General features: G+C 42.6%; 1 protein-coding gene across 6 annotated transcripts; it reads left to right on the top strand.

Moving 5' to 3' along the window:
* Positions 1 to 7,574: 7,574 nt before the first annotated feature.
* Fbxw14 (F-box and WD-40 domain protein 14) lies at positions 7,575 to 24,515 on the top strand. Of its 6 annotated transcripts, none has more exons than XM_006512182.4 (10): positions 7,575 to 7,754; positions 8,504 to 8,541; positions 8,732 to 8,895; positions 9,936 to 10,051; positions 16,408 to 16,620; positions 17,958 to 18,116; positions 18,989 to 19,199; positions 20,684 to 20,862; positions 21,149 to 21,273; positions 24,182 to 24,515. In XM_006512182.4, the coding sequence occupies exons 1-10, from the start codon at positions 7,665 to 7,667 to the stop codon at positions 24,246 to 24,248; spliced, it is 1,362 nt and encodes a 453-aa protein (XP_006512245.1). In that variant the 5' UTR covers positions 7,575 to 7,664; the 3' UTR covers positions 24,249 to 24,515. The 6 variants fall into 6 exon arrangements, with proteins under 6 accessions (XP_006512245.1, XP_017168945.1, XP_017168944.1 ...); NM_015793.2 differs by lacking the exon at positions 24,182 to 24,515 and adding an exon at positions 24,015 to 24,179 and having other exon boundaries at positions 7,628 to 7,754; XM_017313456.2 differs by lacking the exon at positions 24,182 to 24,515 and having other exon boundaries at positions 17,958 to 18,020; positions 21,149 to 21,761.
* Positions 24,516 to 24,859: the final 344 nt, after the last annotated feature.

Genomic DNA, 24,859 nt, shown 5'->3' with positions numbered 1-24,859 from the left:
TTGCAGATGATATGATAGTATATATAAGTGACCCTAAAAATTCCACCAGAGAACTCCTAAACCTGATAAACAGCTTCGGTGAAGTAGCTGGATATAAAATTAACTCAAACAAGTCAATGGCCTTTCTCTATACAAAGAATAAACAGGCTGAGAAAGAAATTAGGGAAACAACACCCTTCTCAATAGTCACAAATAATATAAAATATCTCGGCGTGACTCTAACTAAGGAAGTGAAAGATCTGTATGATAAAAACTTCAAGTCTCTGAAGAAAGAAATTAAAGAAGATCTCAGAAGATGGAAAGATCTCCCATGCTCATGGATTGGCAGGATCAACATTCTAAAAATGGCTATCTTGCCAAAAGCAATCTACAGATTCAATGCAATCCCCATCAAAATTCCAACTCAATTCTTCAACGAATTAGAAAGAGCAATCTGCAATTTCATCTGGAATAACAAAAAACCTAGGATAGCAAAAACTCTTCTCAAGGATAAAAGAACCTCTGGTGGAATCACCATGCCTGACCTAAAGCTTTACTACAGAGCAATTGTGATAAAAACTGCATGGTACTGGTATAGAGACAGACAAGTAGACCAATGGAATAGAATTGAAGACCCAGAAATGAACCCACACACCTATGGTCACTTGATCTTCGACACTGGAGCTAAAACCATCCAGTGGAAGAAAGACAGCATTTTCAACAAATGGTGCTGGCACAGCTGGTGGTTATCATGTAGAAGAATGCGAATCAATCCATACTTATCTCCTTGTACTAAGGTCAAATCTAAGTGGATCAAGGAACTTCACATAAAACCAGAGACACTGAAACTTATAGAGGAGAAAGTGGGGAAAAGCCTTGAAGATATGGGCACAGGGGAAAAATTCCTGAACAGAACAGCAATGGCTTGTGCTGTAAGATCGAGAATTGACAAATGGGACCTAATGAAACTCCAAAGTTTCTGCAAGGCAAAAGACACCGGCAATAAGACAAAAAGACCACCAACAGATTGGGAAAGGATCTTTACCTATCCTAAATCAGATATGGGACTAATATCCAACATATATAAAGAACTCAAGAAGGTGGACTTCAGAAAATCAAATAACCCCATTAAAAAATGGGGCTCAGAACTGAACAAAGAATTCTCACCTGAGGAATACCAAATGGCAGAGAAGCACCTGAAAAAATGTTCAACATCCTTAATCATCAGGGAAATGCAAATCAAAACAACCCTGAGATTCCACCTCACACCAGTCAGAATGTCTAAGATCAAAAATTCAGGTGACAGCAGATGCTGGCATGGATGTGGAGAAAGAGGAACACTCCTCCATTGTTGGTGGGAGTGCAGGCTTGTACAACCACTCTGGAAATCAGTCTGGCGGTTCCTCAGAAAATTGGACATAGTACTACCGGAGGATCCAGCAATACCTCTCCTGGGCATATATCCAGAAGATGCCCCAACTGGTAAGAAGGACACATGCTCCACTATGTTCATAGCAGCCTTATTTATAATAGCCAGAAGCTGGAAAGAACCCAGATGCCCCTCAACAGAGGAATGGATACAGAAAATGTGGTACATCTACACAATGGAGTACTACTCAGCTATTAAAAAGAATGAATTTATGAAATTCCTAGCCAAATGGATGGACCTGGAGGGCATCATCCTGAGTGAGGTAACACATTCACAAAGGAACTCACACAATATGTACTCACTGATAAGTGGATATTAGCCCAAAACCTAAGATACCCAAGATATAAGATATAATTTCCTAAACACAAGAAACTCAAGAAAAATGAAGACTGAAGTGTGGACACTATGCCCCTCCTTAGAAGTGGGAACAAAACACCCATGGAAGGAGTTACAGAGACAAAGTTTGGAGCTGAGATGAAAGGATGGACCATGTAGAGACTGCCATATCCAGGGATCCACCCCATAATCAGCATCCAAACGCTGACACCATTGCATACACTAGCAAGATTTTATCGAAAGGACCCAAATGTAGCTGTCTCTTGTGAGACTATGCCGGGGCCTAGCAAACACAGAAGTGGATTCTCACAGTCAGCTAATGGATGGATCACAGGGCTCCCAATGGAGGAGCTAGAGAAAGTACCCAAGGAGCTAAAGGGATCTGCAACCCTATAGGTGGAACAACATTATGAACTAACCAGTACCCCAGAGCTCTTGACTCTAGCTGCATATGTATCAAAAGATGGCCTAGTCGGCCATCAGTGGAAAGAGAGGCCCATTGGTCTTGCAAACTTTATATGCCCCAGTACAGGAGAATGTCAGGGCCAAAAAGGGGGAGTGGGTGGGTAGGGGAGTAGGGGTGGGTGGGTATGGGGGACTTTTGGTATAGCATTGGAAATGTAAATGAGCTAAATACCTAATAAAAAATGGGAAAAAAATCAATCAATAACCAACTAAGCAATCCAAACACCCACACACACTAAACCTGACTACTATGGAACAAAAAGGTCAGGTGGATTTAAATATGAAGTCAGGCATGTGGGGTAGAGGGCAGAGATCGTAAAAAAAGAGACAGAGAGACAGAGATAAACAGAAAAAGATATATAGACAGGCAGACAGACAATTTCAGAAAGAGAGAGAAATTCAGATTGGATTTTAATGTTCTGTTTCAATTATAAAATCAGCTTACAATAGAAAGGCCCTAATAGCAGATGGGTTTCATATGTAGTTTGTTATGGGGACACTGAGTTTCACCAAGGACACAGGTCCTCTGGCTCCCAGTTTCTGCCCTTCCATCACCACCTTCCCCCTCAGGAGAAGGTCAGTGTGGAATTGACAGCTTCTGCTCTCTTCCCTTTGCCTTCTCCCCATTTTCCAAAAACCCTGTGTGGAATGGATCACCCAGCAGGCCTGGCCTCTGTGCATGGAGAGCCAGTTGGAAAGCAGGGTCCTGGGAGCCAGGACGCTTGGAGCATATTATTGCTATGGCAGGAACCATGGCCTTGCACAGAAATCCTGCTAGACACTTATGGGTTGGTGTGAGAGGGAACATAGTAGGTGCTCAGGTTGTTGCACCATTTGCCCTTCCTGGTGCTTTCAGCCCTGCTGGGTATTGCAGAGCTGAGCTCGATGCCACGTGTCCCGGCCTGCAGGACAGTGGAATCGGATCTGAGGAACCATCTGTGGAGAGAATGGAGGGGGGGGGGGGTAGAAAACAAAAACAGACAGCAAGTCAAAAACTCTGATCAAGTGACAAATTTTATTTTTATCAGGCAGGATTTATGCCCACAGAAGCAGGATATGGGGAGGGGAATGACTCAGAATTTCTTTGTTTCTGGAAGAACACACCCATTCCCAAAAGCAGGATATTGGCTAGATAAAAGGTTCAGCAGGAGAAACAGAATAAAATGTATTGCTGGGTACCTGTACACAAGATCTATAGCTATTTGTTCTTCTTAAAATATTTTTATTAGGTATTTTCCTCATTTACATTTCCAATGCTATCCCCAAAGTCCCCCATACCCTCCCGCCCAATCCCCTACTCACCCACTCCCACTTTTTGGCCCTGGCTTTCCCCTGTACTGAGCCATATAAAGTTTGCAAGACCAAGGGGCCTCTCTTCCAAGTGATGGCCTAGGACATCTTCTGCTACATATGCAGCTAGAGACAAGAGCTCCGGGGGGTACTGGTTAGTTCATATTGTTGTTCCATCTATACGGTTGCAGTTCCCTTTAGCTCCTTGGGTACTTTCTCTAGCTCATCCATTGGGGGCCCTGTGATCCATCCAATAGCTGACTGTGAGCATCCACTTCTGTGTTTGCTAGGCCCCGGCATAGTCTCACAAGAGACAGCTATATCAGGGTGATATATATATATCAGCTATATCCTTGGGTAGTACTTTCCCACAGAGGCCTCAACTTTTTCCCACAGAAATCTCAACTAAGCTCATACTTTCCCACTAAGGCCAAGACTTTCTAAGTAAGCACTTATGGCTTTCAAGGCAGTTAACATTCAAACAGGGTTGCTCCCAACAGCCAGGAAGACTTTCCTACCCTGAGGCTTACAGAAAATTTGAAAATCAGGCCAGGGCTGGAGAGATGATGTGGCAGTTAAGAGCACTGGCTGTAGGCCAAGCTGGCCTCAAACTCAGAGATGCACCTGACTCTGCCTCCAGAGTGCTGAAAACTCATGATGAGTGCCTGGATCCCTGCCTATTTTTTTTACTATATAAATACTTAGGTTTAAAGAAATCATCCATGCCAAGTTTACCATTTGCCTTATGCCATGACCCACAATGGGCTGGGCCCTCCCACATCAATCACTAATTAAGGAATCACCCTACAGGACTGCCTACAGCCTGATAACTTGGAGACATTTTCTCCATTGAGGTTCCCTGGTCTCAGATGACTCTAGCTTGTGTCAAGCTGACATAAAACTAGACAGGACTAGGTTTAATGTGGCTGCAGTCAGGTGGTATTCCTGACCTCAGTCATCTTCAGAGCCTTCTGTATTCTGTCCACTGCCTGGGCTGCAGGATCTGAGCTTCTCCTTTCTCCTTCCTTCTCCATTTCTCTATAAGGTGTCTTGAGCCTTTGTTTTCTCTTTATGAAAGCTCAGAGTATCCAAATGTCTTATTGGAAGTTGAAGACTATGATGGCAAGGTTCCCAACCTAACTTGTTAATTCACTGAAGCCTGTTATTAAGAGCTACAGACATCTTACCATACCCAGCAAGGTCCCAACTGTTTGCAGCAGACACTGGTTAAGAACCTGGGTGCACTCTTTCTCAGTCCCTCCTTAATGTTGTTAAGGAGGTATTATAGGGTTTCCAACCATTGTGAACATGCAAATATGTCTTTATATAGCAACTGCAGTGGCCTGTGATGGTGGTCCCTTCTAAAAGATACATCTATGTCCCAATCTCTGGGCCTTGTATTGCCTATATGTCAAAGCTGTGAATGTCATTTAATATGATAAAATATATGCCAGAGTGGGACTTTGGACATGGCTTATCAATTAAGAGCACATACCACCTCTGTAGAAGACTCCAGTCCTATGCCCAGAATCTCCTGGGACGGCTCACAACTGCCTGCAGCTCTAGCACCAGAAAGATCGGACACCTTGACCTTTGTGTGTACCTGTGCTCAAGTTCACAAACACACACACACTCATTCACATAATGAAAAAAAAATCATAGATATTACTGGGTTATCAATCTCAAATGAGTAGCATATCTTAATTTACTCAGATGTGCTCTGACAATATTTACAGGTGACCTGAAAAAAGAAAGACATCCCAGCTGGGTGACGGTGGCAGTGTTTGTCGTTAATCTCAGCACTCTGGAGGTAGAAGCCTCCAGATCTCTGAGGTGGGGGTCATTCTGGCCCACAGAGTGAGTTCTATGACAGCCAGGGCTACACAGAGAAATCGGGTCTAGAAATAAAACAAAACAAAACAAAACAAAATAAAAGTAATTTCTGCATCATGGGACACACCTTTAATCCCAGCACTCAGCAGCAGGCAGAGGCAGGTGGATTCATGTCCAGCCTTGTCTATATAGTGAGCCTAGGTCACCAGAGCTACATAGTGAGACAACAAAGCAGAAATGGATGTTTACCTGGATGAGATCATGATTGGTGGCAGGGACAGATTATGGAGGGAAGCTTCTCAAGTCCAGGGATGCCAGGGCAGCTGATGGGAACTGGCAGAGACAAGGGGTGGATTGTCTTCTAGTGCCTCTGCAGAGAACAGGGCCCTGACAATGTTAGATAAGCAACGTCTAAGCCTGGGACAGAGAATATTTTTTCCATCTACCCCATCTCATTTAAACTCATTTGAAATGGGCCTCAGCAAGCTACTGCAACAACTATCTTCAGATCACACCCTGCAGTGAATATCAGAGACTCAGATAATGTTCTTCAACTCATCCCTCTACTGGTCACCTGATGGTTCCTTTCCCAGATGGCCATTATTGAACTACTGGATTAAATAAAAAAAGAAGAAGGTTCTCTTTAGGGGTTGGAGAGACGGGTCAATGGTTAAGAGTACTGCCTGCTTTTCCAGAGGACCTGGGTTTGATTTTTCAGTACCCATGTGGGGGCTCACAACTGTCTGTAACCTCAGTACCAGGAGGTCAAATGCCCTCTCCTGGCTTCTGCAGGCAAGAAATTTCATGTTTGAGGCCAACCTAAAATCCTCAGTGAATTCTAAGCCAGCTAAGATCATAGGATGATATTCTCGCTCATTCAATCACACACACACACACACACACACACACACACACACACATCTTAAATAAGTACGCATTGTAAAAATAATCAGATCTCCAACATGAATGGATAATATCCATTGTTAAGGTGTCTGGGTTAGCAAAGCCTCATGTCTGTTATGAGGAGTTACAACAGCTCTGCATTTGAACATCTAAATCGGTCACTCAGAGAAAGAAGACAGGGCCATCCTCTGGCTCAGCAAAGAGAAAGGTCAAAGCCAGGCATTGTGGCACATATCTTTCATCCCATCACTTGGGAATCAGAAGCAGACAGATCTCTAAGTTTGAGGCCAGGATTATATATCAAAATCCAGGCTAGTCAGTTGGGGTAGATAGTAAGACCTTGTCTCAAATCAAATAAAGGAAAGAAAAAAAAAGAAGAAGAAAACTGAGCAATTTAGCACAAGGAGGCCTCTGGCTGCTTTCAAGGGCTGTACACATATATACACACACATTGTGTGTGTGTGTGCGTGCATGCATGCATGTGTCCATGGTGTATGTGTGTGTGTATGTGTAAGTATGTATACATTCATATGTCCATGGTGTATGTGTGTGTGCACTCTATCATAGTGTTGGGTTCATTGAGTTGTTGTCTTAAAGGACAAAGGATCACAGTTTCCAGGGTCCAGGACATAAGCTCTTCCTGTGGATGCACAGGAGAACGTAATTTTAGAATGAAAATACATTCTGATTTCTACTTAGTAATATAAACAGCATGAATGAAATCAGCATGACACTTTTACTTTTCTCTTATTAAAACAACAGTAATTTTCCTCTCCTTAGCCTAGACTGGCCTGCAATTCATGTGCAGTACATGTAAAAGTTCATTCACGAGTGTCTATGCCTGTGTATGTGCAGAGAGCAGCAGGAAACATCAGGTGTCCTCTTTGACAGCCACTTTCTACTAGAGAGCTAAGTACACAAGCACATGATCTCAGAGGCTGTGCAGGCACAGAGAGGTGGGTCCTGCTGATCTAACTCAGGTCTCAAAGTGGACATGAACATGGAAACCAAATTCCCTACACCAATAATTTAGAGAAACCTAACGGACTTCACATAAGCAATTGAACCTGTTGAAACTTAGTGTGTTACTCGGGATTTTCTAGAAAGTTCTGAGAAATACACCATCAATCAGGCCACCCCAAATAATGTGCTTTAAGTCTCCACAGTGCCAGGAAGGGGTTGTTGAGCTCTTCTATGCAATGAAAATCACTGTGGAGTGAGTTAAGGTGTGAGCACTCTCAGCTGAGTGCATCTGGCTGCAGTGAGGGAGGCTGGGAGTCAGGCTGAGAGTCTACACAGCTGCAGCTTGCTCCAACCAAAGGCTGATGGCCTGTGGTTGGCAATCCTGTGAAATCTTTGGCCAAGTCTTTAAAATCAGATCAAGCTGGGGAGGAGAAAGGAGAGTCAGTGTGGACTTAGGCCACTGAAGATGGAGATCCATTTACCTAGTGTGCCGATGATGGAAATCCTCTCCTATCTGGATGCCTACAGTTTGCTACAGGCTGCCCAAGTGAACAAGGTAAAAGCTCCTTGGCTGAACTCCTCCATTAGGTGCACCCTACATGAGGCCCTTTGACCTTTCCCACTCAGTCTTGCAGTCTTAGATACCCCAGCATCACACTCACACAGTCTGCCTTCATTCTTTCCTCCATCCTTCCTTTCTTCTTTCCCTCCCTAAAATTAACTTATTCAGACCTGTCTACTAAGCTCTGACACATTAGTGTCTTGGAGATTCAGCTGCTTCTCTTGACCAACAGTAGTTCCATCCTTCAGAATAGCAAACAGACATATCTAGTGCTTATGGGTTAGTGTTATCCCACTGTGAAGACCTCAAATCTGGTTAGTTGAGGTAGGATTAGTGGCACATGTCTGTAATTAAAGCACTTGTGAGGTGGAAGCAAGAAGATCAGGAGTTTGGGTCAAGCTCAACCACATGAATTGAATACCAGCCCAGTTGACTAGACAACCTGTATCAGAGCCATAACAGTGATAACAAAATTCTACTAAATGAATGAAACAGGCTACCCTGCGGAGATGTCTTGCTAATATGTGACATCCTTGATATTCCTTGTCAGACCTTTGGAGACTGGCCCTCCTTCCTCTGAGCCCTCACAAGGTGACTTGTGTTTGCTGGGGTAGGTCTCTCCAGGCTGGCTCAGCCTGGAGAGCTAGGACTGTTTGATTAACCTGTATAGGCCCAGCCCAGAACAAATTGAGAACAGGAGAGGGAGGCAGTTGTTGGTTTAAGGATTCTTTTCTCTCCCATAGAACTGGAATGAACTTGCAAGCAGTGATGTCCTGTGGAGGTAAGGAGAGGGGCAGGGTGGGATGGGAAGAGGGGACAAGATGGGGCTGAGAGGGAAGAAGAGGCCTCCTGATTCTGGATGTGGACCAGTGATGTGTGAGGATGGTTAGTGAATGCATGCATACAGTAATTGTGGTTCTAAGGTGAGGTGACTTGAGTCAGCCTGATGGGTTTGCAACTGTGAATTGCAGGAAGTTGTGTCAGAAGAGATGGCTCTACTGTTACATGTTCACCCTACCGCTCCATGGCTTAGAGACATGGAAGCAGTTCTTCTTTAACAAAACATGGCAAGAACACGCCAAGACCCGGGCAAAGCCAGAAGATTTCACTTACAAGGAATTTCCTATGGAGTTTGGTATGAGCTTGGGTACTCTAGAAGAGACACCCACTTGGTTTTTCCCAGTCTGTGCAGTCCTACATTCTCATTTAATAAGAGGAAGGGAAATGTAGTTTAACAGGATGGGGCTGTTGTAGTAATCTACCTTGGAACCAATCTGTAATCTACTGACTGGTTGCTCAATATCTTAAAACCAGTCCTATCGTTCCCTTTACCTGAAGGCTTCATACCCTTCCCAGATTCTAGAGAGAATTTATTGGGGAAATTACCAAATAGGCTTTAGTATTTAATTTTTTCAAATCCTTCCTCAAACAGTTTCCTGATGTAGAGATGACTTGAAATTTTTTACATTTATTTTTAGTGTCTCTGTATGTGAGGTGTGTACATGGCACAGTGTTTCTGTGTCACAAGACAACTTTATGGAATCCATTCTCCTGAAGGTGTGAATTTTATCTTTTCTGTTTCTTTTGAGATAAGGTCTCACTCACTACATAGCTGTGGCGAGCCTGGAACTTTATCTGTAGACTAGGCTGGCCTGAAATATAAAGATCTGCTCCTTAAATTCATGAGACTTGAATATCTCCACACCTGATACCTATCTCTCTCTCTCTCTCTCTCTCTCTCTCTCTCTCTCTCTCTCTCTCTCTCTCTTTCTCTCTCTCTCTTTCTCTCTCTCTCTTTCTCTCTGATGTACCCGCATGGTGAGCTCAAACCCTTTCATGTAACAAATACGAATGACCTTGAACTTTGGATCCTTCTGCCTCCAAATGAGTACCAGTTTATGGTTTATAGGCCTCTAGGAACTGAACCTAGAACTCTACGCAGAAGTTACAGCCCCAGGCCCCAGTACCCATTTTGTATCTATAGAAACAGACCAAAGAATGAATGTATCTGAACCAATGACCAGCCTACAGTGTGCATGGCTGCCTCTTTCTTCATCTTTTCCACAGCTGTTATTTATGCCTACTTCGTGGCAGAGGGAAGGGAAATGTACCTCCTTCAGTTAGAGTTGTCCCTCAACTGTCTTGTGTCCACATATTGTTGGGGTTTCCTTGCAGAATTTCGGGCACATCCATGGTATATCTCAAGGCATGGCTTAACAAGAAATGGACAAGGAAAGTCTGCTGTCTGTATGACTTCCATGAACAGGATTTCTACCTGGGATATTCACGAGGTGAGTCTGGCTGACAAGTAGTAAAAGTTACACTCATATAAATACTAATTTCATGTTTTTGTTGTTGAGGATGATGAGACAGGATCCCCCTGTACAGACCTGGCTGTCCCGGAAGTCCCCATACAGATCCATCTACCTTGGCTTCCCATGTGCTTGGGTCACAGTGTTGCAACACCACACCTGATTTTTCCCTCTTACTTCCTTTTTTCTTTATTTTTAGAATGAATTGTTTTATATGTATGAGTGTTTTCAGGGGATATATGTATGTGTAATCCATGTGTGTCTGCTGCCTGTAGAGGTCAAAGAGGGTGCCATGTCCCTTAAAAACTGTAAATGCAGATGATGGTAAGCTATGGACACTGGGCCTGTGGGCACTGAACTCCAGTCCTCTGCTTAGCCACCTGTGCAGGGCCTGTCAGTGTTCCAAAGTTTTGATCATAGAGTTTGTTCTCATTCAAAGTTGGATTTACTCCTTAGTATTCTTTTTTTTTTTTGAGATATAGTTTTGATTATATATTTGTGTGTTCCTGTGTTAGTTTATGGGTGGTGCCAGCTGGCAAAGGCCAGAGTCTGTCAGATGTTGTGTAGGCTTTGGGGACAAGATGGGGATGTCTTGCTAATATGGACACTAGGGTCCTCTGCAAGAGCATTAATTGTTCTGTACTGCTGAACCATCAAGGTTTGTTTGTTCTTTTTCTGGTTTGGAACAGGGTATCACTTTGTAAGAGCCTTGAAGGAAACTTGCTCTGAAGACCTGGCTGGCCTTGAATTCTGAGATCTGCTACCTTCTGCCTGCTCGGATCAAAAGAGCATACCATGCCTAGCAGGCCCCTTCAGGGTGGTGTTCCAGGCTGCTGTGAATGGGAAGGCTTCCCTGATCCTTCTTCACTTTGTTTAGTGCTGCATGGGAAGGGCACTGATTTTTTTTTCTGTGTTATTTCTGTAAGCTGCCAATTTGCTGGGAATTTATCAGTTCTCAGAGTTTTCCAGAGGAGTCATAGGGTCTCAAAGTACAGCCTCATAGTGTCTGCAAATGAAGAAACTCTGGCTTCTCTTTCCTATTGGCTTCCCTTTTGTTTGTTTCTCTTGTTTTATTGTTCTAGCTAAAACAATACCATAATAACTGTGAGTAGAAAGTGTGAATATAATTATCTTGTTACTGACTTTTCTGGAAATGCTTTGATTTTTTTTCATGCTCGTTGTTGGAGGAACAGCGAAGAAACTGTAGATATTACTGCTCAATGACATGATAAAGGTTTTTTTTATACATATGAGAGAATGGCCAGAGACTCCTAGAACAGTCCGGGTAGACAGAGAAAGAAGTAGACTGTGTTGTATTCTTTAAAAGACTAGGATATGTTTTGTAGAGCAAAGCATAGTGAGGTGGGAGGTGTTACTCAGCAGGCAGACCCATGCTGAGGCATCCCTTCCCCTGAGGTAGGAGACATACAATGTGTATAGTGCAGAATAGAATTTATGTAGGTTCTGTGAAGCAGAGTTGAGAAAGGAGTAGACCCAGAGAAAGCTGGAGAGGGAGAAATGGAAAAGGGGAGAGAGGGGAGGCAGGTCAGCAATAGTAGAGAGGGAGAGGGAAGGGGGAAGGGGGAAGGGAAAAGAGGGGAAAATGGGTTAAGGAGAGAAAAGAATCAGAAGGGACAGAGAGAGCAAAAAGGGGTCAAAAAGCTCAGTTTATTGCAAGCCAGGCCTACCTGGTTGTTGCACAGTAACTGTTGGCTGGAGCTCTGAAGAAATGCTAACATGCCTCCATTTTCATTTAATTTTAAAAAGGAGAAACTAGAAAGAGGCAAAGGTGAATCAGGAATAGGGTCATTGTGATCTTTAGTTGTTTCCAGCTAACTTTGGTTCTACATGTCTGGAAAAACTAAGAAAATTGGAATGGGGTGTTGGTCCAGTCTTAGGAAAGTCTCTTGTTTCCTCGATGTGCAGGATCTGTGGTACCATCTGTTGGTAGGAAGGAGCAGGTCCAGTAGAAGTATCTGTGTCTGTGAGAGCAGGCGATGATGCATCTCTGGGTTGCTTCTCTGGAGCTGTCCTGGATGTAGATTTTGTGTAAACACCTGGATATAGCAAGTTACTGCAACACGTATGTATATTTGAGAAAGAGAATAAAGTCAAGTGCTTTTGGGAGAAAAAGAAATGATGTTAGGTGTACATAAGAAATCCTTAGACCTTGGTTGTTGGGGTGAAGGGAGTCCCAATCCCAGGGAACAGATTAATCCCACCCTCTGGAACATGCAACAGGTAGGAACTTAGGCCATTGATTGGCAGGTGTACTTATCTAGATTGAGTCTGTTTGGTCCATAGGAGGTGGATCTTAGTGGAGTTCAGGGAGCTCATAACTTTACAAAAGAGATAAATCTATTAACAGCATGAACACATTTTAAGAAAAGAGTTTATGGAAATATTTAATAAAAAGGGGGGAAAAAGAAGAGTTTAAGAAAGACAAAAACCTTTTGTGGAGCAAAAGGAGCAACAGTGTATATTTCCTTCTATCTGAAAGACCAAATAAATATATATGTATGTATATATATATATATATACATATGTATATATATATATATATATATATACATATATATACATATATATATATATTTAGCAGCATGAGAGATATTTTAACTTCACATTTAAAAGACAAAAGGAACTTTAAAATTTGACGATGTGGATATTATAGTTGATAATATAGTTTACTATGAGAAACACATAATTCTATAATTAACAGTGATTGAGAATAGTACTCCATGTGTAAATATAGCACATTTTCTGTATCCATTTCTCTTTTGAGGGATATCGGGGTTGTGTCTAGCTCCTGGCTATTATAAATAAGGCTTCTATGAAATAGTGGAGCATATGTCATAATTACATTTGGGAGCATATTCTGGCTATATGCCCAGGAGTGATATAGCTGGGTCCTCAGGTGGTACTATGTCCAATTTTCTGAGGAACCACCAGACTGATTTCCAGAGTGGTTGTACCAGCTTGCGATCCCACAAACAATGGAGGAGGAGTGTTCCTCTTTCTCCACATACTCTCCAACATCTACTGTCACCTGAGTTTTTGATCTTAGCCATAATGCCTGCAGTGAGGTGGAATCTCAAGGTCATTTTGATTTATATTTCCCTGATGACTAAGGATACTGAACAGTTCTTTAGGTGTTTCTGAGAACTTCGAGTTTTCTCAGTAAAGAATTCTCTGTTTAACTCTGTTCCACATTTTTAATAGGGTTATTTCATTCTCTGGAGTCTAACTTCTTGAGTTCCTTGTATATATTGGATATTAGCCTTCTATTGGATGTAGGATTAGTAAAGATCTTTTCACAATCTGTTGGTTGCTGGTTTATGCTATTAACAGTGTCATTTGCCTTACAATTGCTTTGCAATTTTATGAGATCCCATTTGTCGATTCTTGATCATAGAGCATAAGACATTGGTGTTCTGTTCAAGAACTTTTCCCCTGTGCCTAAGTGTTCGAGATTTTCCCCACTTTCTCTTCTATTAGATTCAGTGTATCTGGTTTTATGTGGAGGTCCTTGATCCACTTGGACTTGAGCTTTACAAGAAGTTAAGAATGGATCAATTTTCATTCTTCTACATGTTGATTGCCAGTTGAAACAGCACCATTTGTTGAAAATCTATTGTATTTTTCCACAGGCTGGTTTTAGCTCCTTTGTCAAAGACCAAGTGACCATAGTATGTGTGTTCATTTCTGGGTCATCAATTCTATTCTATTGGTCTACCTTCCTGACATTGTTTCAATGCCATGCAGATGCCATGAGCATAGTTTGCCTGGAACCTTCCTGGGCTGAGTGTCTTAGGGGAAGAAACAGGGCTAGAGATGTGGTAGCATTGTTGACCTGGCTGCAGCACAGCTGTGTAGGTAGATATAATCTCTGTTCTCTATGGTTTTGTTAGTGCTAGGGGCCCATATGATGACCTGGGAGAGGGATGGTGGGGACCCTAACACCAGTGGGAAAGAACACAGGACTGGCCATGTCTGTAGTTCTTGAGGACATTACTCCTGGCTTGTCTCAGCGTTATGACACCAGATTCCCACTGTGCAGTCCCTGCTGGTTTATGCAAGAGTTTTTTCTCTTGTGTACTCTGACTCATGAGATGGCCAGCTGCTGAGCCATTGGTGGAGAAATGCTGAAACCTCAATGTGTTTCTTGATTATCATTCGTTCTCTCAACGATTTTCTATTTTAATAGGTAACAGAGCCTAATGCAATGAACATTAATCCATTCTTGAGGTTGCTTGGCTCTGTTTGTCTGGGAGAAGGTCTTACCCTATAGTGCTAGCTAGCCTGGAACTATGTAGGCCAGGCTAGCCTCCAACTCAACAGATCTGCCTGCCTCTGCCTCCTAAGTGCTGGAACTAATGTGGTGGCCCAACATACCCAGCAAAGGGGTTTTTATGTTGTTATGGTCTCAATGTTTAGAAACATTTTATCCTACAGCACACTGGAAATGTAACACAATGATCATGATGATATTGGGGTTGGAGGTTTTGGAGTTTTTGTTTTTAGTTTGGTTTAGGTTTTGGCAGGTGGATGGGAGGAGGCTGTTTAGGATGATATCAGACTATCCTAGAGTTCAGGCTGACCATGGACTCATGGGGACCCTCCTACCTCTGCCTCCTAAGTGCTAGGCAGGATCCAGTGGTTCATTATCATCCTACCTGGCAGAGGGAGCCAGGAGTGTAGTGCGACCTCAGCCATGTGAGACTGAGTCATGTCTGTATGATAATGAGGCCTTCAGGAGGTTGCCTTTCAAAGGAGTCAAAGTGCAAGTCACATTTTAGTGATGGATTCTTCAAAGAAGAGATTGCATGTAGAGGGAAGGAGAGGTTATTAATAATTTTCATGCAAATGGAGCTAGGGCTTAGAAATAACTATATTGATTGCTACATATAGTATTTTACTAAAGTTAATTATTCTTTTGGCTTTTGTCATTGATGCTGCTGCTAGTGGAGTGTGTGTGTATCTGTGTATATTTGTGTGTATATGTGTGTGTGTGATTTATTTTTTAAAAAAAGAGTTATTTATTTTATTTGCTCTATCTACATGTACACTTGCATGCCCAAAAATTGCATCAGATCTCAGTATAGATGGTTGTGAGCCACCATGTGGTTCCTAGAATTAAATTCAGGACCTCTGAAAGAGCAGAAAGTGCTCTTAACCACAGAGCCTTCTCTCCTGCCCCGTAATTATTTTTAACCTAAAGGAAATCCTGGAAGAGGACCTGTTTTTCTCATATGCCATGATTATTGCATTGATGATACAATAATCAGTTTTGAATTGATTCATTGGGAAAAGGTTTGTTTCATTTGTTGTAAAACTAAATACTGCCAGAAGTGGCAGGCCAGGTCTTTAACTCCAGCACTCAGGAGGCAGGGGCAGGCAAGTTTGAATCCTGCCTGGTTTCTATAGAGAGTTTCAGGAGAGCCAGAGTATAGAGTGTCCCTGTCTCAAAAACCAAAAATCAAACCAAACCAAACAGAAACAAACAAAAACAAAAACACCCCTATCCCCACTAGAATTGATGACAGGCCCATGCTCCCTGCTGCACTGTAGTAAAAGGTGAACTGGCTCTGAGCACGTGGCTGCTGAATGTTCTTCATGTGTGTTTGTGGGAGTTGGTTCTCCACTTCCGTGTGGTGCCTGGGGATTGAACTCCTGTCATCAGGTTTAGTGGGAGGTGCACTTCCCTGCTGAGCCATCTTGGCAGCCATGTCCTACTCCCTGGTCTGTATAGTAAGTGTGTGCTCCCCTCTGAGCATAATGCATGTGTCCCATTTCCCTGTCCAATCCTGCCACAAATAATATAGATGTTTGATTTTCTTCTTTGTGTTTCTCTTTCTTTTCATGTACAAAGTTATTCTGACTGCATGTATTTGCATGTGAGGGATTCAGACCTCCTGGAAGTGGAATTACAGACAGTTGTGAACTGCACTGGGTGTTTAGGGAATTGTACCAAGCTCCTTTTGTTAAGAACAGCTGGTGGTCTTAACTGCTGAGCCATCTCTGCAGCCCTGTGTTTATTTACTTTTATTTACTTATTTTTGAGATAGTCTTGTAATACTAGTCCCAACTGGCCTGCATCTTGACATTGTAGACCAGATTGGCCTCAAGATACTAATGACTTTCCTGCCTCTACCTCCCAAGACTGGGATTCTAGATCTATGCTACCATGTCCAGTGAGGGTTGCTTAGAAATTGCATATTCTTTTCTTGTAAGTAAGAAGGGATTCCAGTCTGGACAAGGTTTCCAAATGAACCTGGTGTGTGAAAGCAGTTAAACTAGAGGTGCTCAGACATGATGATGCTCTTGTTCTCCAGGGTGCTATGACCTGGGAAAGTCCAAAACAGCCCTCCTATATCGTATGGATGACTACCCTCCCTGAGATGCAAATTGCAGTCACTATAGATATGCAATCAACTATCAAACTGTGGGACTGCCACAACAAGGAAGTTCTGGCGTCGAAAACGGGCCTGTTCTTTTCCTGTAAATTACTGCAATCTGAATTTACTAAGGATGGCCCGATTGTCTTGGTAAGTGACAAGCACTCCACCACCACTACCACGGAGTATGGAATAGATACACAGAAAAAAAAAAAAAAAAAACACTTGCCAATTTGAGGTCCCACTACTGTCAAATCTCAACTTTCCATCTTGGAGTCTCTGTGAACACTCAGAGTCAAACACAATATATCATAACTATGACCATCGCTTAGCCTTTGACATATTAAAATTCTTTCCTGGCATCTGGGAGAGGCAGCTCAGTGGGTAGCAGTGTTTGCTGTGCAAGCGTGAAGATCCAAGTTCAAATCCCTGACACTCAAATAAAAAGTGGGATGTGGCTAAATGTGCCTGTAACCTCAGTGTTGTTGGGGATGAAAACACAAGGGTCACTGGGACTAGATGGCTGCTAGCCAAGACAACCTAGCTCCAGTTACAATAGGAGATTCTTTCAGGAAATCAGAAGAGGGGTGGTCTAACAGGGTACCTGGCAGCCTTCTCTGGTTTCCATCTATATCCCAGTATATAATCTTCATACACATGCTTAAGCATAGAAATAACAAGCACAAGAACACACACACTTTTTCTAAGTGATTTTATATCTTCTTGTCTTTGAAATGTTTTTTACTCCTGAATCCATGAATTTGGTTAGAGACAGTAGAGAAAAATGTGAATTTTATCACATATACAGAAAATGGATAATGCTGATGGCCCAGTGAGTCATGGGGAAGAGTGTTTTAGGGTAGAAAATCTTGACACACCCTACCTCATGAGTTTAAGACAGAGTATAATGATATAACCTGGCTGGCCTAGAACTCATGGGTAGACTAGAGTAGTTTAACTCTCAGAGATCAGATGGCCTCTGCCCTCAGAGTGTTGGGATTTAAGACATATGCTAGCATGGCCTACAAAAGGATCTTTAAAAATAAATCCTGCAGGGCATGGTGGTACATGTCACAGAGGCAGATGATTCTCTTGCATTTGAGGCCAGCCTGGTCTACAGAGTAAGTTACAGGATAGCCAGTGCTACATAGAGAAATCCTTTCTCACAAAATTCAAAAGGGAAAAACAATTATTTTGTGTGTGAATATTTTACCTGCCTCTCTCTCTCTCTCTCTCTCTCTCTCTCTCTCTCACACACACACACACACACACACACACACACACACAGTTACCTACTGAGTCATCCCCCAGGTCTAGAGAGCCTTATTGCATCGGATCAGCGTAGACACTCTGTAAGGCAGGCTGGTCACAGCTCTGGGTCTCATTACTGGACTTGGAGACACAGTGATGAATCTCAGAGCAGATAACATTGCTTCCTCCATACTTAACCTTTCCCCACTGACCAGGTGCTGCTGCTCTGATTTCAGGTAGGTGATGCCTGTGGTAATCTCTACATCTTTAGGATTCCTGACTTACACCTCATTTCCAAGGTGAATGTATTCCCATACAGTATTGATGAACTCTACTTCTCTCCTCAGAAGAAATGGGTCTTTCTGATAGGGCACCGCCTAAATGACTTGACAAAGGTAGGTGTGTTCTAGCATCTCCAGGGTGAAGGTGGCAGACAGTGGGAAATTCCAGTCCTCAGGGAGGTCTGGGCAAACCACTCCTCCTCTCCTAAGCCCTATCATAAGAAAAGCCATCCTACAGCCAGGAAAGAGTAATGTGCTTGATAGCAGTCATGTGACCAGTCACAATGGCAAATGTCTGTTAGTAAAGTGTCATTGAAATGTGGCTTAGCTAAAGAATAAATGCAGGTGAAATAACAGTCACCAGGCACCTTTGCTGGATAGAAAGCAATTTTCAATCACTGGCCTACATGCTCACCAGCGACTGATGCATTTCAGATAAGTGCTACCATTCCCAATGCTTTATATACTGCTTTCTCTCTTAACTGCCAGCTCTCTGGTGCCTGGTTGTTAGGTACTGGGAGAGCAATGGTCTGTTCACAGGTCAAGTACTCCTGAGGGCCCTTGCATATTTATTTAGTTTTATACATTGATATACATTCAAAGAAGCCTGTGTTACAGTATGACAGTCTAAATGCCTCACTTTAAAAAAAAAAAAAAAAGTCTAGAACAACCCTGGACTGATCCTCTGCACAGGAAAATGTATTTAACCAAGCTCTGCCAGATATATCCATTGGGGTAGGATGATCTAGGGACCTTATGACCTGGGTCAGGGACTATATTCTGTCTCTGAATGTGATGGGAGGGGCAGGAAGAGGCTGAGTTTTTCTGACCCTTAGTGGGAGCAATGACTGTTCCTCCCTGTCCTGGGTGAAGAACAGATGCAACCACTCTTGGGTTTATTTTGAAAGCCACTTGTCTTGAGTGTGCCTGTGCCAGGCTGCAGAGATTTACTCTTCATTGACTCCCCTGGGCAATTCTCTCTGCAGGTGTTTTACATGAGCAGCTTACTGAGGCCATCAGAATTCTCTGCCCCTGTGTCTACCGTTCTTGAAGTTCCACTAATCCGAAAAGTCTTCTGGACCCCAAGAAGGGAAGACAGGATAACCCTGATGTCCTTAATTTTACCCGAAAACATCACAAAATTTGACACATTTGATATGAAGTTGGAAGGGATCGGGAACAAAGTAACTATTCAAGGTAAACCTTAGAAAGTTCTCAATCCAGACATGATGTCATACGCCCCAAAATCAGGAGACTGAGTCAGGAAATCTTCATAGAGGCTGCTGTCTCACAAACAAAACAGATGGAGCTGAGAAGATGTTTTAGCATGTGCACATGCATACACACACACACACAGATGTGCACATACATACATACATACATACATGCACACAGATGTGTGCATACATACACACACACACACAAACACACACACACACAGATTTGTACATAAACACACACACTGAAGTAAAAAAAATTAAAATAAGGGCCAAGAATTTGCAGTGCACACCTTAAATCCCAACATTCAGGAAGAGAAACAAGTAGAATTCTCCAGTTTCCAGGTCAGCCAGATCTATGCAGTGAGTACCAGGTTAGCTATGGGTGCATAGTGAGACCTTGTCTCAAAAGCAAAAACCCCAAATGACAAGAAACAATAACTATATTATGGGGTGGCAAAATGTTTAGGACAGTGGTTCTCTACGTATAGGTTGTGAACCCTATGGCAAATTTCTATCCTCAAAAAAATACTTAACTCACAAATCTTAACAGTAACAAACTTACCATTATGAAGTAGCAATGAAAGTACCTCTGTGGTAGGGCAGACCCCCCTCCCCACACTGCCACATGAGAACTGTATTACAATTCAGTAGGAAGCACTGGTAAGGTTGAGAAGCGCTGGCTTAGAGGATAGATACACTTACCTACGGAGCCTGACAACCTAGTTCAATTCCTGGGGTACCACAGGATGGAGGAGAGATCCAAATCCCTCAAGTTGTCCCATGACCCCCACATGTGTGCTTCTGGCATGAATACCTACACAAACATAATAATATAAAAATAATTTGTAAAAGAAATCCCCATTTCTCCTGTGTCTCCCACAAGTGCTCAGAGTAAGCTATAAATGCTTGTCATTGTTTTGCATTTTTAGTCTTTGAAGACAGGGTTTCTCTGTGCAACCAAGGCTAACCTGGAATTTGTTCTGTAGACTAGACTGTCCTCAAACTTGGAGATCCACTGGACTATACCTGATTGTGGATAACATTACGACAATTCTCTACATGATGTTTTTATGAAGGGAGAAGGAGGCTCCTTGTCCAGATGTGAACTTGTGCCTGTTTGATGGTCACTACAATAGCAATCTACAGTTTACTCAGGGAGACTTCCATTTCTGTCATGCACTAGGGACTGGGTTCTACTATTCTTTCCCAGTACAGTTGTCTTTACAATGTTTAAGCTACTGACTGTCCACACCATCCCTGTGTCATAGCCTGTCTTTCCATGTCCAAGGACATGGACTTCACAGAACCTGAACTTGACAGACCAATGGACTGTTTTTCATTGTCTAGTTCAGACTAGCATGCCATGGAAGGAGGGATATGCTTTTCAGTAAGCATGAAGGATATTGCTCTTACTTAAATGAAAAAAAAAGATGCCTCTGTATTTCTGTTTGTTTGGTACAGGATATTTGACAGCCAGCTTCTCGCTGGCAGAAGATGAGGGGACACCAGACCATTTTGGAGTCAGTGATAAGGACGTGATTGTTTGTTCAACTAGATTCTCTCTCTTGCTCTTTGACATAAATGGTCTCCGTCTGCAGACATTTCACTACTGCCCAGAAGAGATCTGGAGACTATGGGTGGTATGTTTGGAATGTTTTCCACACAGTGGGGCTTTAAAAAAATAGATTTACATTTTTTAAACTTCATACTGTTGGGGTGTGCACGTATGCATTTGTCTGTGTGTGAGCACTTGCAGAGTTCACAGGCAGACTTTCTGGTGTCAGTCTCTTTCGTTTTCCCTTTACATGGGCTCAGAGCACCAGGCTTGCTCAGCAAGTGCCTTTACCTGATGAGCCATCTCCTAGGCCCTCTCCCTTTTTATCTGATATTGACTGCAGCCTACTCACATTTGGATGTTCTTTGAAGGACCCTGTTCATGTCATTGTCACCTGTGATGCTGGCTCTTTGGATATATATGCATGGGAGAAGAGAAGCCTGCTACTAAGGAAGTGTTATCGACTACGAAATAGGAATTATCAGCAAATGTCTGGGTAAGCTCTGCTTCTTGACTTACACTGGAAACTAGTTTTAAAACATTTCTGGGGCTGGATAGTTGGTTCAGCAGTAAGGAGCTTGACTGCTCTTCTGGAAGACTTGGGTTCAATCTCCAGCATCACATGGCAGCTCACACTGTCTATAACTCCAGTTCCAGGGCATTGGACAGAAACCTTCACACAAATGTATTGAAAGCAATGTTAAACATATTAAAGAGTTCTATATAAAAAATGCATTGTTAAAAGAAAGTAGAACTTTCTGTGAAAAGATAGGACTAAATTTATGATCTCCAGCATCACACAGAACAGACAATGGGCTGTAAATGTATAATATGTAAATAGTAGAGTCAGGAGGGCCCAGAAGTTTAAGGTCATCTTCTGCTATTTAGCAAGTTTAGCAGCCAGATTGAGTTCATTGCAAAATCATCACACACACACACACACACACACACACACACACAAAAACACACACACACACACACACACACACACACAGAGGAACTGGCTAAGCACAACACACACCTTTAATCCCAGCAGTAAGGTGGCAGCCAAGTTGCTATCTTGTCAGTTTGAGGCCAGCCTGGTCTACATACTGAGTCCCAGGACAGCCAGGGCTATAGAGCAAGATTATATATTAGAAAAGAAGGAAGGGAGGGAAGAGAAAGAACAGCTAGTTCTGGGAACGCAGCACATAAGTTGTTAAGGGTCTCGGGCCCACAGTAGAAATGCAGGGACCGTATCCTCATATCTTGTGTTTAATGGCAGCATGGGTTCTCCTGAGTGCGACCCCCTCTTGGGGTCCTTCATTAGTGAGCTGTCATCATCTCCATTTGGCTATCTTCCTTTGACTTTTACTTGCCTTCATCGAAATTCTTTTCAGTGGTCATGGTGTGGTGTTACAGTCCCCAAACCCTGCACTCAGGCTGCTGAACCAAAAGTTGATTGCCAGTTTGCAAGACACCTTTAACCCATCTCCTCCCAAAAAAAGTAAAAGAAAAAATGAGTCCCCCCACCTTATGTATTTCTCTGTGTAAACTCTAAATGCTATGTAGTTAAGGCTGGCCTAAAAGTTTATGTATCCAGGGCTTGCCTTGAATCCTGAAACTTCTCCCTCTCACTCAGTCTCAGATTTTTAAATTGGTATTAGTTTCTTCTCCTTCAGGATTTGGAAAGGGCTCTACAATGTCTTTCTGGCTTTTATGATGTGCTGAAACATCCCTTGTCATTGGGGTCTGTCAGTCTATAGGTGATCAGATGGAATGTCCCTCTGATTTCACATTTCTTCTTTAATTATTAGAAACTTGTTCTTTTGAATCTAGTGTCAGTGGTTGGACCTTAATGTATTTGGTCTTGACCCTGCTTTTGACTCTCTGTAGACTTACCAGTTTGGGGAAGGTACTTTGTCGTTCTTGTGCTTGGGGAGTGAATCCTGGGTCTTCCACATGTAAAGGATGAACTCTGATAAAGAACTTTACCCCCAAATTTCAGGGAGTTTTGCTGTGTCTGCCACATCCCAGGTGGAGAGAGGTAGGGGCGCCATTTATACCATTTATACCATCTGCAAGGTCACGGGCAGAGGCTGTGTCATTGTCCAGGGCAGGCCTTGCACTCATGAGCTTCTGAGTGATCTCTTAGAGGTTTATCTCAGTAGTGAAGAACAGAATGATTGACATGAGCCCCACCATCTCCACGCCCCCTAGTGGGGAGGGGATGCATTGCTATATCCACCCTGAGTGGACCAAGTTTAGCAAAGGGAACAGAACTCAACTTTAAAATAAATTTATAAATTAAATCTTTGGTTTTTTTCTGAGACAAGGTAGCCTAGACTAACCTCAAACTCTGTCAATTCCTTGTCCTCAGTTCCTAAGTTGAAGTGATTTATAGGTCTGAAACATCACACCCTGCTGCTCTCTCTTTTCTTAAGCTAGGAAGTGTACTGAACAACTGAGAATTGAGAAATGGGGCAGAGGTCTATTGCAGAAGGCTGGGATTGGAACTCATGCTATGAATGATAGTCCTCCTTAGCCAATGTGCACAGTTACTCAAAATTAACCTGAGATGACTCAGCAGTCTAGGCAATGCCACCAAGCCTGAGAAGTTCAGTCTCTGGAACCTATTGGTGAAAGGAGAGAACTGATTCCCACAAGTTATTATCTGCTCACTCAATTCATAGGAGTGTACACATGCACTCAAATTAACTCACACACACACACACACAAACACAAACACTCACACATACACATTCAAGCACACATAGCCACACATACCAATGGATGCAAGCATACATGTGTGTGGTCACACATGCACACTCACAGGCATGCACACATAGGCATATACCCATTCAGGTGCACACAGGCACACACATGCTCAAGCACAAACACACAGACACACTCAACACAAGTGGACACCTACACACATGACAACTAAGTATATTGTTATTTGTTTATTTTATGTATATAAGTACACTGCAAATGTCTTCAAACACGCCAGAAAAGGTCATCAGATGCCATTACACCTGGTTTTGAGCCAATATGTGGTTGCTGAGAATTGAACTCAGGACCTCTGGAAGAGCAGTCAGTGCTATAAAACACTCCATCTCTCCAGCCCCAAACAAAAAAGTATTTAAAAGTTTTAAACAGATTCAGGACTGTGATGAAAAGACAGTCCTTTAATTATCAGTTGATAAACCTCACTCCCATTTGAGTACTGACATCTTGGTTTTTTTTTCCCTTTTGTAGCTACATTATAAAAACATTATGTGACGATATGAGCATAATTTCAGTGGCAAATAATAGTCCCAAGCCCTGCTGTCTGATGGCATATACCTTGAATGTCTGCTCTTGAAAACTGGGTGTGTTGTGTGTCGTCTTACTCAATGATAATAAAGGTCTATTTGCAAGCACAGGTTGGCGAGTTCAGTGATTCTAAGCAGTGAAGAGGCCAAATTTGGTGGTGAACACCTTTCATCCTGACTCTGGAAGTCAGAAACAGATGGAAGATCTGAATTCTGAGACCAGCCTGGTCTACAGAGCTATTTCCAGGCTAACCAGTTTACATTAAGAGAACCTCTCTTTGAAAGAAAAACTATGGCTAAATGTACACACGCACTTGTGCACACACACACACACACACACACATGCACATTTTGCTGTGACATCTGTCATTTCATTGCTATAGGGTTGACTCAGATGAGCAGGCCATGTAGCAGCTTATTACTGCAGAAATCTTGTGGCAAATTAAAATTAAAAAAAAAAAACTTTTTTGCGAGTGTAATATCCCTTCACCAATTCCTCCTTTAAACCTTCCCATATACCTCTCTTCACTGTTCTCTTTTGAATTCTTGACCAATTTTTTTTTCTCAAAACACTTTTGAAATCAAGGGCATGTGGGCTAGAGAGATGGCTTAGTACTGAAGACCACTGGCTGCTCTTCCAGAAGACCTGGGTTCAATTGCTAGCACACGGACAGCAGCTAACATCTGTAACTCCAGTTCCAGGGGATATGGTACACTTCACACAATTGTACATATAGGCAAACTAGCAACACACATAAAATCTTTGAGAGTGAAAGAGAGAGAGAATAA

This window comes from Mus musculus, chromosome 9 (assembly GCF_000001635.26).
Source record: "Mus musculus strain C57BL/6J chromosome 9, GRCm38.p6 C57BL/6J".
Lineage (NCBI taxonomy): Eukaryota > Metazoa > Chordata > Mammalia > Rodentia > Muridae > Mus > Mus musculus.
Note: the sequence above shows the minus strand (reverse complement) of the source record. Positions and strands in the feature narration are given on the sequence as shown.

What these genes read in the sequence shown, in the direction of transcription:
- Fbxw14 (NM_015793.2), top strand. Translation starts at nt 7,665, where the DNA reads ATGGAGATCCATTTACCTAGTGTGCCGATGATGGAAATCCTCTCCTAT. An exon ending in GAACAAAGTAACTATTCAAG is followed by an intron (nt 19,200 to 20,683) that starts GTAAACCTTAGA and finishes TGTTTGGTACAG; the next exon opens with GATATTTGACAGCCAGCTTC. An exon ending in AATTATCAGCAAATGTCTGG is followed by an intron (nt 21,274 to 24,014) that starts GTAAGCTCTGCT and finishes TCCCTTTTGTAG; the next exon opens with CTACATTATAAAAACATTAT.